This window comes from Heterodontus francisci, chromosome 4, assembly GCF_036365525.1.
Source record: "Heterodontus francisci isolate sHetFra1 chromosome 4, sHetFra1.hap1, whole genome shotgun sequence".
Lineage (NCBI taxonomy): Eukaryota > Metazoa > Chordata > Chondrichthyes > Heterodontiformes > Heterodontidae > Heterodontus > Heterodontus francisci.
Genome location: NC_090374.1, coordinates 158,966,945 through 158,980,421, shown reverse-complemented (window position 1 = coordinate 158,980,421; position 13,477 = coordinate 158,966,945). Strand labels below are relative to the sequence as shown.

Genomic DNA, 13,477 nt, shown 5'->3' with positions numbered 1-13,477 from the left:
TTTTCCACATTGTCAGATAGATGCCAGTGTTGTAGCCGTACTTTGACAGCTTGACTAAGTGCACAGCTTGTTCTGGAGCACAAGTCTTCAATACTACAGCCGGGATGTTGTCAGGACCCAAACCTTTGCTGTATCCAGTGCCTTCAGTTATTTCTTGATATCACATGGAATGAATCGAATTGACTGAAGACTGGCATCTAGACCGATGGGTCCATTCATGAAGATGGTTACAAATGCATCAGCCTTGACTTTTGCACTGACATGTTGAGCTCCTACACCACATTCAAACATCATAAGGAATTCAATTGTATGCTGATCACTTTTCCCCTAGAGGATTGTTTACGATGAGATTACAAATTAAACCTGCCTCTCTGCACAATACTAGATCAAGATAGCTTTATCCCTAGTTCGTTCCACCACATATTGTTCCAGTGAAAGCATTCTACAAAATTATCTTCCAGATTACCTGGACCAAATTGGCAAAGTCAATAAGATTCAAGTCCCCCACAATTATTACATTGCCTTTGTTAGAAGCTCCAACTATTTCTTGCTCAATGCTTTGTCCAACGGTATCATTTAAAAAAAACTAATTAACAGCTCGAGAAGGTGGTGGTGAACTGCCGCCTTAAACCACTGCAGTCCATATAGTTTCCTGTTGTGGTTTGATGGCTTTCTCGGCCATTTCAGAAGGCAGTTAAGAGTCAACCGCATTGCCGTGGGTCTAGAGTCAGGTGTTGGCCAGACTAGGTAAGAATGGCAGATCCACTCCCCTGAAGGACATGAGTGAACCAGATGGGTTTTTACGACATTCCAGTAGTTTCATGATTATTAATGACACAAGCATTTTATTCCCGATTTCTTATTCTTAAATTCAAATTCCCACAGCTGCAGTGCTGAGATCTGAACTCAGATCTCCAGTGCATTAGTCTGGACCTGTGGATTACTCGTCCAATAACATTACTACTATGCTACTGTACCCCTATGAAGCCTATAAACTTCTCTAATAAGTGTTTTCTGACACTTTTCATTCCGAATCTCCACCCATACTGATTCTACTTCCTGATTTTATGAGCCAAGATCCTTTCTCACTAATGTCCTTATGTCATCCTTTACTATGATGGCTCCTCCTCCTCCTTTTCCATTCTGTCTGCCTTTTTAAAATATTGTGTACCCTGGAATATTTATTTCCCTACCTTGTTCATCTAGTAACCATGTCTCTGTAATGGCGATTAGAACGAAATCATTTCTCTCCATTTGTGCCGCTAGTTCATCTATGTTATTATGAATGCTTCTTGCGTCCAGATAAGTAGCCCTTTTTAATGTTACTACTATTCTTTGCATGCACCTTATTTGCTGATGCACTATTACTGTACTACTACCGCACTCTGTCCCTTCCTGTCTCACTCTGCTTATCTTTACCCAAATCACTACACTGCTCTATCGCCTCAACCTTTCTCTTCAGATTCTAAATTTTCCGTCACTTGAGCCCTCCCCTCTCCTCTTTTAGTTTAAAGCCCGATCCACAGCCTTAGTTATACAACTTGCCAGGACACTGGCCCCAGCCCAGTTTAAGTGGAACCCATCCCAATTCAACAGATCCCTCCTTCCCCGGTGCTAGTGCCAATGGTCCACGAATTGAAACTCCTTCTTCCCACACAACTGAGCTGCTCTTTATCTGCTTGACCCTAAGCCAATTGGCACATGGCTCAGGTAACAATCCAGAGATTATTACCTTTTGAGGCTCTGCATTTTAATTTGGACCCCGAGTCCTCAAACTTTCTCAGCAGATCAATCCTAGTCCTACCTATGTCGTTGGCTCCTACGTGGACGACAACTGGATCCTCCCCCTCCCACTCCAAGTTAGTCTCCAGCCACAAGGAGATGTCTTTAACCCTGGCACCAGGAAGGCAACACAACCTTTGGAACTCCCGGTCATGGCTGCAGAGAACAGTAGCTTCTCCTTCTTCTTAGGCAATCCCTCGGGAACAAAGATGACTTTCTTCCACTCCAGGGTTGCGGTTCCTCAGGTCCAATAGCCCAATTCTGGATCCACACACTCTGCCACAGGTGGGACAGGTGTTGTTTGATGACACGAGTGGATGGGATGCTCGAATTTCCAAACGATCCTTCCACTGTTTGCGCTTGGTCGCTGCCTGGGCCTGTTGGCGTTCTTCGAAATGACTGGCACCTTCGCGGATGCATTTTCTCCATTTAGGGCAGTCTCGGGCAAGAGATTCCCATGAATCAGTGAAGATGTCACATTTTTCAGGGAGGCTTTAGTGTTCCCTCTGCCCTCCCGGTAGCCTCTTGCTGTGACAGAGCTCGGAGTAGAAAGCTTGCTTTGGGAGTCTTGTGTCAGGCATGCAGACAATGTGACCCGCCCAACATAACTGACTAGCCATGACCAGTGTCTCAATACTGGGGATGTTGCCCTGAGAGAGGACACTGAAATTGGAGCACCTGTCCTGCAGAATCTTGTGGAGGCACCGCTGGTGATATCTCTCCAGGGCTTTGAGATGTCTGCTGTACAGTGCCCAGGTGTCCAACGCATACAGGAGGGCAGGTAACACTACAGCCCTGTAGACCATGAGCTTGGTGCCAGATTTGAGATCTTTGTCGTCAAACACACACTTTCTCAAACGACCAAAGGCTGCGCTGGGGCACTGGAGGCGATGCCTAATTTCATTGTTGATGCCTGCCCTCGAGAGAGAGGGGGCTCCCAAGGTATGGAAGGTGATCCACACCACTATCATAGCCTGATAACTCGGCGCTACAACATTAATATCGTTGCCCTGAGTCAGAAACGGCAGTCAGGAGTAGGCGAGCTCAAGGAACAAGATGGTGGATACACTTTCTGGAAAGGTAAACCAGAAGAGCGCCGACTCCACAGGGTTGGTTTTGTCATTAAAAAAATGAACTTGCCGACCGCCTCAGCAAGCCCCCTTGTGGGATAAAACAACCGTCTCTCGACCCTCTGGCTCAACCTAGCCCAGAAACCACACCATAGACGTCAGCGCATACACCCCAACCACAGAAGCAGAAGAGGCCATAGAGGAATTCTACTCCAGCCTTGATCGCTTGCAGTCCCATGTTCCCAAGCAAGCTAAGCTGACCCTCCTCGGAGACTTCAATGCCAGAGTTGGGAGGGACACAAAGCTTTGGAAAGGTGTGACTGGCAAGGAGGGTGTTGGATAGGCTAACACCAACCGAGTCCTTCTTCTGATGAAATGCCTTGAGCATGGCCGGATCATAACAAACACCCTATTTCGTCAGAGAGACGAATACAAGACCAAATTGGCAACACCATTAGCATTTGCTTGATTATATGATCGTCCAAGCAAGGGTCTGCAAGGATGTTCGCATCACCCATGCTATGATAGGAGCTGATGACTGCTGGACTGGCCATCGCCTAATCCAAGCTACTACCTCCATAAACCCAGTCCCAAAATGGCAGCAGCAGCAGAAGCACTGCCGCAGGAAAATCAATGTCGATGGTATCAAGGACTCTGCGAAGACAGACCTACTCAAGCAGCGTCTTACAAGTAACTTGGCAACGCTCAACGAACAGGAACCGCAGAATATCCACAATGCCTGGGTCTGCCCTCAAAACTACCATAATCAGCACTTGCCAAAATACTCTTGATTTCTCGACCAGGAAACATCAAGACTGGTTTGACGAGAACAACCAGGAGATCCAGGAGCTACTAAATCGCAAGCACAGGGCATTCTTGAACTGGAAGCATCACCAAAATGCGATGGAAAAAAAAGGCCGAGGTCCAACAAAAAAAACAGTAACCTAAAGAACAGCTGGTGGGCTGAAAGAGCACAGGAAGTACAGCAACTCGCCAACAGCCATGACATGCGTGGATTCTTCAGCGCTGTCAAGACCATTTTCGGCCGAAGTACCCAATGACCTACCTCACTGAGAGCAAAGAATGGAGTGGTGCTGATCAAGGACAGAGAGGCAGTCAATGCTCGTTGGAAGGAGCATTTCGACGATCTGCTCAATTGCAACTCCGTCCTTGATGCGAGCGTCCTCGACCACATTCCACAGCACGCTACCCGCCACGACCTCAGCACAATCCCGGCCCAACACTAGATTGAAAAGGCCATCTGACAGCTAAAAAATAAGGCCGCCAATGTAGACAGAGTTCCTGTCAAAATTCTAAAATATGGCAGAGAGGCACCCTGGCCACAAATACATGGACTCATCTCCTTCATCTGGAAGGAGGAGATCATGCCAGGGGATCTCCATGACGCCATAATCGTGACCACCTTCAAAAAAGGCGACAAGACCAACTGCAGTAACCACAGAGATGTATCCCCGCTGTCCGCCACAGGGAAGATCATCACAGGAGTCCTTCTCAACTGCCGCCATCCCGTGGCTGAAGAGCTCCTACCGGAATCACAATGTGGATTCTGTCCATCAAGAGGCACAGTGGATATGATCCTCATAACAAGACAACTCCAAGAAAAATGTTGGGAGCAGCAGCAACTGTATACATGGCCTTTTTTGACCTCACAAAGGCCTTCGACTCTATCAACCAGGAGGGATTAGAGAACAACCTCAGATTCGGCTGCCCGGAGAAATTCGTCACCATTCTCCACCTGCTGCACAATGACATGCAAGCTGTAATTCTTGCCAACAGATCTGCCACTGACCCAAACCAAGTGCAAACTGGGGTCAGGCAAAGCTGTGTCATCGCACCAATACTCTTTTCCATCTTCCTTGCTGCAACACTCCACCTCATCTTCACGAAGCTCCCTGCCGGTGTAGATCGACTCTACAAGATAAGCGGGAAACAATTTAACCTACGTCGCCTCCAGTCCAGAACCAAGGACACTCCAACCTCTGACATTGAGCTGCAGTGCGTTGATAACACTTGCGTGTGCGCACACTCAAGAGGCCGAGCTTCAAACCCTTGTTGATGCATTCATGGAGGTGAATGAAAGAATGCGCCTTAAGCTAAACATCCGGAAGACAAAGGTCCTACCAGCCTGCTCCTGCAGCGCAACACTTCTTCCCTTCTACCCCTCCCCCCCCCACCCCCCCCGACTATCAAAATCCACAGGAACCACTGGACAATGTGGATCACTTCCTACAGCAGCTATCCTCCTGACTACTCTCCCCTTTCACTACCACATTCCTTTGCATTCCCCCAATTTGAATGGAACTGTGCACCCTGGTGCTATAGCAAGTACCTCATACCTATTGGTCAAAATCAAGGGCCGAGGCTCCTCCATCTCGACATCCTGGATCCCCATATCTGCCTGGTTCGCAGTCACACCCTTCTGTCCCTGACCATTGACCAACTCGAAAGGTCAACTTAACCTAACGGATGTGAGTGTCCAGGTAACTCCCCCCTTCCTGATGCTCGGCAACATCTGCAGCTCTGACTTATTTATTTACTTACTAAATTGGTAACACGTTAACTAATCAAATAAAGTAATAGCAAGTTGCAGTCTCCCAGCTTGGAGACAAAAGAACACTCACCAACTACTGGAGGTAAAACAAAAATAAAAAGTAACTCCTCCTTCCCCCCCGCCCCCACACTGAATTCTTGCTTGCACCAAATTCCCAACTTTCTCACTCCATAAAACAAAGCATTCTGTTCCCCGATCGCTGTGCGGTAACAAACACTGTCTACTAATAGAGAGAGCTTATGACTCACACCTTGCTACTCTGTGTTCCTCCAACTTTGGCCTCTTGTGTATCCCCCACTTCTTTCACCCCACCAAATGCAGCTAAGCAGTCTTCTATCTAGGCCCCAAGCTCTGGAATCCCCTTTGTTTCTCCATCTCTCTTTCTCTTCCTTTGAGAAGCTGCTTAAAACCTACCTTTTGGCCAAGCATTTGCTCACCTGCCCTAATGTGTACATCTTTGGTTCAGCATTAATTTTTGTCTGATGACACTTGTGTGAAGTGCCTTGGAATGTTTTGCAACATTTAAAAGATGCTATATAAATGCAAGTTTTCTTTTCAAAACTAATATCTCAATTTTATCTGCCATCACCCAGCAAAAATGGTTTGGGGAATAGTGAAGTTTAGGTTGAATTGGCTTACTCGCCAGATCTTTAATGGCCAAAGTTTGCTCGACAACCATGCATCAGTGAGAGTCAGCTCACCTTTGAGAGGGGAAACTGAAAAGAACCAAATAGGAAAGTCTATATAAATTTTACTTATGCTGCCCTACTAGCTTTCATACCCTTTTGAATTAATGCTTTGTGGAAGTCTTGAAAGAGTTTGAGATGCATTCACAATGGTTGCTTCCTTGTTCTTCCCATTGAACAGGCTGGCTCTTGATTTGTTCATTTCCAACCCAGTTAACTTGCCATATTCTTGATCATCTGCTATGGTCTTAGTCAATGGCAGAGATACTAAATCCACAGACTTAGTCAAACTGTAATAGCCTGTAATGAAAACAGAGCAGACAATGCGATTATGTAGTTTCTGTAAAGTTTCCACATTAAACTGAGGGATACGCAAGGGTTTGACATTTTGAAATTACATGAAAGCCACATTGTCCAAGTGATCTTTCCTCATTCCTTTCACATCGGCTGCCATTCTGTCCATTAGTTCTTTTGAAAGAAGACAGCAAATTAATACAACAAGAAACCTGTTAACCACCAGTTATACTGGCCGATGATATGGTTTTTCATATGCCTTAACTGAGAATGAATACTGGGGTAGGGGACAGAGGCGAAACAGTAGCCCTTCATTAACAATATACTTTCCTCAGAAAAGATGGGATAGACTTCTAGAAGTTCTGGATTAAATCCTGTTCCTTCAGGATACCCCAGCAGCTTCAGTTAAGAAGTTGATGTTGAAAGTACTACTAATCATGTACATTAACATTAGAACTCTTAGGGATGTCACTGAAGCAACTGGGCAAAATCAGCCACTTGCCTAATGAGCATTTCAGAACGATTGCGAGGAGGCTAAACTATCGTCTCAGGAGTTTTCTAATCAAGTCCTTTGAAGGTGACCTACTGCTGCATTTAAGGGATACAACACGAGCTGAAGTTCTTCTGCAAACATTATTACTGGTACTGATTAGGAACAGATTCTCTCAATTTTCTAAAAAAGGAAGGAGAAAAATGGATAGAGAAAAGGGACAGAAAAAAGGGATGAGAGTAGATAGTTTCAGTTGAAGAGCGAGCACTGGAAAATGCATGATGAGTCAAACAGCCTCCTTTTGTACGCTAATCTATATGACTTTCTGAAAATGGCTGATTTGACGATAATATCTCTACGAAAAGATAACTGGTCATACTTGGGCTCTCCTTTGATTGTGATCTTTGCATGACCAGAAAAGTCATATTTAACAAGTTGTTGGTGCAATAAAAAGAGTAACTAGTCCCAAGCTACATAAATTTTCAGGATTTCTTTTAATGCTAGCAATTTAATGGGAAATTTAACTCGTCAAAAACTGTACTTAACCATAAGGATTAAAATAACTTCTGCAAATTGCAGGACTCAAGTGTTGGCAATTTTGGGTTTGCAACTGCTGCTCACCACAGTAACTTTAATGCATTGCCCACATCCTTCTCGGTGCTCACCTACTTCAAACTGGTTTCAGATTTTAGTGAGGAATAAATAAGTATTTTATAAAAAATACAAGCAAATTACCTCAAATTTGCATTGCAAATTTCTAGCTGCAAAGCCACAGGCCACATAGATTATTCTTTTAAAAGAAAAACAGTTGAAAAAAAAAAATCAAACATCAGTCAAGTTATGCAGGCCTCCTTCACTGGAGAAGAAGATACATATTGGTCAGCTCATGTGATAAAAGACGTGATAAAGGGAGAGCTGCAGGAGAGGAGAGGATTTAAAAAGCGTGCCAAAACCTCAGAGATTCGGCGAGTGGGAGACAAGAGGATTTAGAGTGCGAACTGAACAGAATGCTGGGAGTTCAGGGAAGAAGCTAGCTGTTTGGTGAGTTTCTGGTAAATTAGTTTCTGGGACATCTGCTCAGGGCTGTAGAGGAACTAGTTGTCGTGGTCCATGTGGGTACCAATGACATAGACAGGACAAGGGAGGATGTTCTGCAAGGTCAGTATAAGCAGCTAGGCACCAAATTAAGCAGAATGTCAAAAGTAATCATCTCTATTATTACCTAAGCCACGTGCAAACTGGCATCGGGAAAAGATGATTAGAGAAATGAATGCATGGTGTGGTGGAAGTGGGTCCCAGTTCATGGGACACTGGCACCAGTACTGGGGAAAGTGGGGGCTGTACCATTGGGACAGTCTACACCTGAACTGTGCTGGGGCTGGTGTTCTAGCAAGCCACATAAATAGTGAAGTAGAGAGGGTTTTAAACTAAATAGTGGGGGCAAGGGATCAAATTTGGGAAGATGTGGTAAATCAAAGAGTAGAGACAAGGCAAGAGAGAATGGCATTAATATGGGAAATGATAAACAGACCGTGACAGGAAGGGAGAGAGAGTACAAATTTGACAGCAAATCAGCAGTCAAGGCTAGACGTTACGAAAATTATAAAAAGGACAAAACTAAAGGCTCTGCATCTGAATGCACGTGGCAAAACAAAACTAAATAGATGAATTGATAGTGCAAATAGAAATAAATAAGTACATAAATAAATAGAAGTAAATATAGCCATTACAGAGACATGACTGCAGGATGACATAGATTGGGACCTGAATATTGAAGGGTACATGACATTTAGGAAGGACAGGAAGCTAGGAAAAAGTGGAGGGGTGGCTCTGTTATTTGGTGATGGTATTAGCACATTAGAGAGGGATGACCTAAGTTCAGGAACCCAGGATTTAGAAGCAGTTTGGGTAGAGGTGAGAAAACATAAAGGCAAGAAGTTACTTGTGGGAGTGGTGTACAAGCCCTCTAACAGTAACCACACAGTAGGACTGAATATAAAAGGAAAAAATAATGGGTGCTTGTCGGAAAGATATGGCAATAATCATGAGGGATATTAATCTACATATAGACTGGAAAAATCAGATAGGCAAAAGGTAGCATAGATGAGGAATTCATTGAATGTTTTCGGGATAGTTTCTTAGAACAGCACATTCTGGAGCCAACCAGAGAGCAGGCTATACTAGGTACTGTGCAACAAAATAGGATTGATTGATGATCTCATAGTGAAGGTGACCCTAGGTAGCAGCGATCATGATTGAATTTTACAATCAGTTTGCGGGAGTGAAGAATGGGTCCAAGACTAGTATTTTAAAACTGAAATAAGGGCAATTTTGAGGGCATGAACACAGAGCTAAATAAAGTGAACTGGCGCATTATGTTAAGGGATAGGTCATTAGAGATGCAGTGGCAGACATTTATGGGGATATTTCAGAATACACAGAATTCCAACAAGAAAGAAAAATTCCAAGGGGAGGACCCACTATCTGAGGTTAACTAAAAAAGTTAAAGATAGCATCAAAATTAAAGAAAAAGCATATAATTGCACAAAGATGAGTGGCAGGTCAAAACATTGGACAGAATATAAAGAACAGCAAAGAATGACGAAAAGATTGATAAGGAGGGAAACAGAGTATGAGAGAAAGCTGGCTAGAAGATGATACAAGAAATCACCCAGAATTAGAGATCCAAGGGACTAGGGAGAATGAGGAATTGAAGGAAATCAGTATTAGTAAGAAGGTTGCATTGAAGAAATTAATGGGCCTGAAGATTGATAAGTCCCCGGGACCTGATATTTTACATCCCAGAGTGTTGAAAGAGGTAGTTATGGAGATAATGGATGGATTAGTGATCATCTTCCAAAATTCCACAGATTCTGGAATGGTTCCTGCAGATTGGAAGGTATCAAAATGTCACTACTATTTAGGAAGGGAAAGAGAGAGAAAACAGGGAACTACAGACCTGTTAGCCTTACATCAGTAATGGGAAAATGCTAGAATCTATTCTAAAGGATGTGATAAATAATGATCTGACTGGGCATATTCAACATGGATTTATGAATGGGAAATCATATTCGATGAAGATGCTACCAACAGAATTGATAAAGGGGAGTCGGTGGACACAGTATGCTGGGATTTTCAGAAGGCTTTTGATAAAGTCCCCCACAGGAGGTTGGTTAGCAAATTTAAAAGCACATGGGATAGGAGGCAACATACTGGTATGGATTGGTTAACAGGTAGAAAACAGAGAGTAGGAATAAACGGGTCATTCTCGCATTGGCAGGCTGTGACTAGTTGGGTACTGCAAGGATCAGTACTTGGGCCCCAGATGTTCACAATACATGTCAATTATTTGGATCTTGGGGCCAAATGTAATATTTCCAAGTTTTTTTTTTTAGAGATACAGCACTGAAACAGGCCCTTCGGCCCACCGAGTCTGTGCCGACCATCAACCACCCATTTTATACTAATCCCATATTCCTACCACATCCCCATCTGTCCCTATATTTCCCTACCACCTACCTATACTAGGGGCAATTTTATTTTTTTTTTATAATGGCCAATTAACCTATCAACCAGCAAGTCTTTGGTATGTGGGAGGAAACCGGAGCACCCGGAGGAAACCCACGCAGACACAGAGAGAACTTGCAAACTCCACACAGGCAGTACCCAGAATTGAACCCGGGTCGCTGGAGCTGTGAGGCTACGGTGCTAACCACTGCGCCGCCCACGAGGATAACACAAAACTAGGTGGGAATGTGTGTTTTGAGGAAGATGCAAAGCGGTTTCAAGAGGATTGGGACAGACTTGGTGAATGGTCAAGAACATGGCAGATGGAATATAATGTGGAAAAATGTGGAGGTTATCCACTTTGATTGGAGGAACGGTATGTTAGCCTTTATTGCAAGAGGATTTGAGTACAGGAGTAGTGACGTCTTGCTTCAATTGTATAGAACCTTAGTTAGACAGTGCCTGGAGTATCATGTACAGTTTTGGTCCCCTTACCTTAAGAAAGATATTATTGCCATAGAGGTAGTGCAATGAAGGTTAACAAGACTTGTTCCCTGGATGGCAGGACTGTCTATGAAGAGAGATTGGGAAACTGGGTCTGAACACTCTAAAGTTTCAGAGAATGAGAGGTGATCTCATTGAAACCTACAAAATACTTAAAGGGATAGACAGGGTAGATGCAGCTAAGCTGTTTGCCCTGGTTGGGGAGTCTAGAAATGGAGAACACAACTTCAAAATAAGGGGGAAGCCACTGAGGACCAAGATGAGGAGAAATTTCTTTACTCAGAGGGTTGCGAATCTTTGGAATTTTCTGATTGGCAAGATGTAACGGGTGCCGTAGGGATCAGTGCTGCGGCCTCAACTTTTTACAACTCAACTCTGAGATGTTCTGAGATGCAGAGGGATCTGGGTGTCCTAGTGCATGAATCGCAAAAGGTTCAGCAAGTAATTAGGAAAATTGATAGAATGTTATTGTTTATTGCGAGGGGAATTGAATACAAAAGTCGGGAGATTATGCTTCAGTTATACAGGGAATTGGTGGGACCACATCTGGAGTACTGTCTACAGTATTGGTCTCCTTATTTAAGGAAGGGTGTAAATGCATTGGAAGCAGTTCAGTAAAGGTTTACTGGACTAATACCTGGAATGGGCAGGTTGTCTCATGAGGAACTGTTGGACAGGCTAGGCTTGTACCCGCTGGAGTTGAGAAGAGTAAGAGGCGACTTGATTGAAACATACAAGATCCTGAGGGGTCTTGACAGGATGGGCATGGAAAGGATGTTTCCCCTTGTGGGAGAATCTCGAACTAGAAATCACTCTTTAAAAAAAGGGGTCGCCCATTTAAGACAGAGATGAGGAGAAATTTTTTGTCTGAGGGTCGGGAGTCTTTGCTTCCACTGCCTTCTGAGGAAGAGAGTTCCAGAGTCTTCAAATATTTTTAAGGCAGAGATAGAAAGATTCTTGATAAGGGGGTGATAGGTTATCGGGGGTTGGCGGGAATGTGGAGTCGAGGTTACAATCAGATCAGTCATGATCCAATTGAATGGCGGAGCAGGCTCGAGGGGCCGAGTGGCCTACTCCTGCTCCTAATTCGCACATTTGTATGTTTGACATGGGACAACTTGTGCGGTACAAAACCTGAAAATAAACTTCAATGCTATGAGTGAAAATCTTTTTTTAATTTAGTATAAGAATGCAAGAAGCATCATATAATGTATCCATCGCTAGTCTTTCAAGCTTGTTCAGAGTATGCAGCAAAGTAGTTTACTAGTTAATAGGAATTGACCTTGTTGTGGAAATAAGTTTGCTTCCATTTCGTTTCAAAGATGTTTCTGCAAGTTTTTTCTCTGTCATCGAAGTAGCAGGAGCTGAAGTTTGTGTACTCAATTTCAGAAAGTTAGGAACAGATGTGGCACCTGCTACGATTGAGCTAATTCACTGATGAGATGTGTGAGCACACAGTAGCTTGTGTTTTAAACACCCGAAGGCTCACTGTAATTTTGTTCAGGTTAGCTCACATACTGTACTTGAATCACTTCTGTGCAGGTGATAATCTGCAATTAAATGCTGCTTTAAAATAAATACAAAATGATTACCTGATGACATTGGATGGTTGACTGCTTTCTTCTTGTTTGAAGTTCCAGGTCCTGAGCATAAAATTCTTTTAGGTGTTTTGCTGTTGCTTACAACTGCTTTGGACAAATTGACAGAACGATCAGATTTTGCAGCATTCTGAGAAATTACTGCACCCTGCTCAGATACTTTGGACTTTTCCACTTCGTTTACTTTTACTGCAATGTGTAAAGGTGGCTCTTCCTCACATGCCTCACGTTCATCTCTGTTGTTCTCAATTGCAGCACATTCTTTTCCTGATTTTTTTTGCTTTTTATGCCCTAATTTTGTCTTTTGTTTCAGCATCAAAGGTAGGTTAGAGGTGGATGAAGGGTCCACATGATTCTTCAAGGGAAGCACAGCAGACATTTTACCAGCTTCTTGTTTAGTTGGTTTGTTCAGTTTGGAAGTTCCTTTGCCCTCCAACTCTTTAGGAAACGGCAAGAGCTCGGTGGCAGGGACTTCTTTTCTTGCTGTTTTCTGATCTTTTCCTTTCATCTTTACTTCCCTTATGTTTGCAACAGATTTCTTTTCCTGCTTATCTGCCTTCTGGCTTAATATTGGAGTCTTCCTCGGTATAATAATCTGTGACTCAAAACTGAAGCTCTCCTCCTCCATCAACTCAAATTCAAAGTCATTATGCTTGGGTGTTGAAATACTAGGCACAACTTGTGCTGGTGGTGGCAATGCAGAAACAACTGGTCTGTGAAAGCAATGTGGGGAACAGGATTAAATTAGAAACTGCAACCTAGTTCGTTTAATATTCATATAAATGCTCTGCCTCACGATTTTTTTCTGTCTACTAAACTCAGTCTTTCTTTTGTGGTCACTAATTAACATTAAGATTATTTCACAAAGCCACGAGGGGCCATTTTCCAGAATATGTTCATTCCAGGGTCTAGCTTCTGCGCAAAATAATTATGCATCATGTTCTCAATCATTATTCAGGGTCAATTGTTTCTCA

General features: G+C 43.5%; 1 protein-coding gene across 1 annotated transcript in view; it reads right to left on the bottom strand.

Moving 5' to 3' along the window:
- Positions 1-13,410, bottom strand: part of LOC137369367 (centromere protein C-like) — a 97,981-nt gene extending 84,571 nt beyond the window's left edge. The window contains exons 1-2 of the mRNA XM_068030469.1: positions 12,498-13,410; positions 6,206-6,410 (exon numbers count right to left, since the gene is read on the bottom strand). Coding sequence (XP_067886570.1) covers positions 6,206-6,410; positions 12,498-13,131 — 839 coding nt within the window. The 5' untranslated portion in view covers positions 13,132-13,410. The remainder of the gene's footprint in view (positions 1-6,205; positions 6,411-12,497) is intronic.
- Positions 13,411-13,477: the final 67 nt, after the last annotated feature.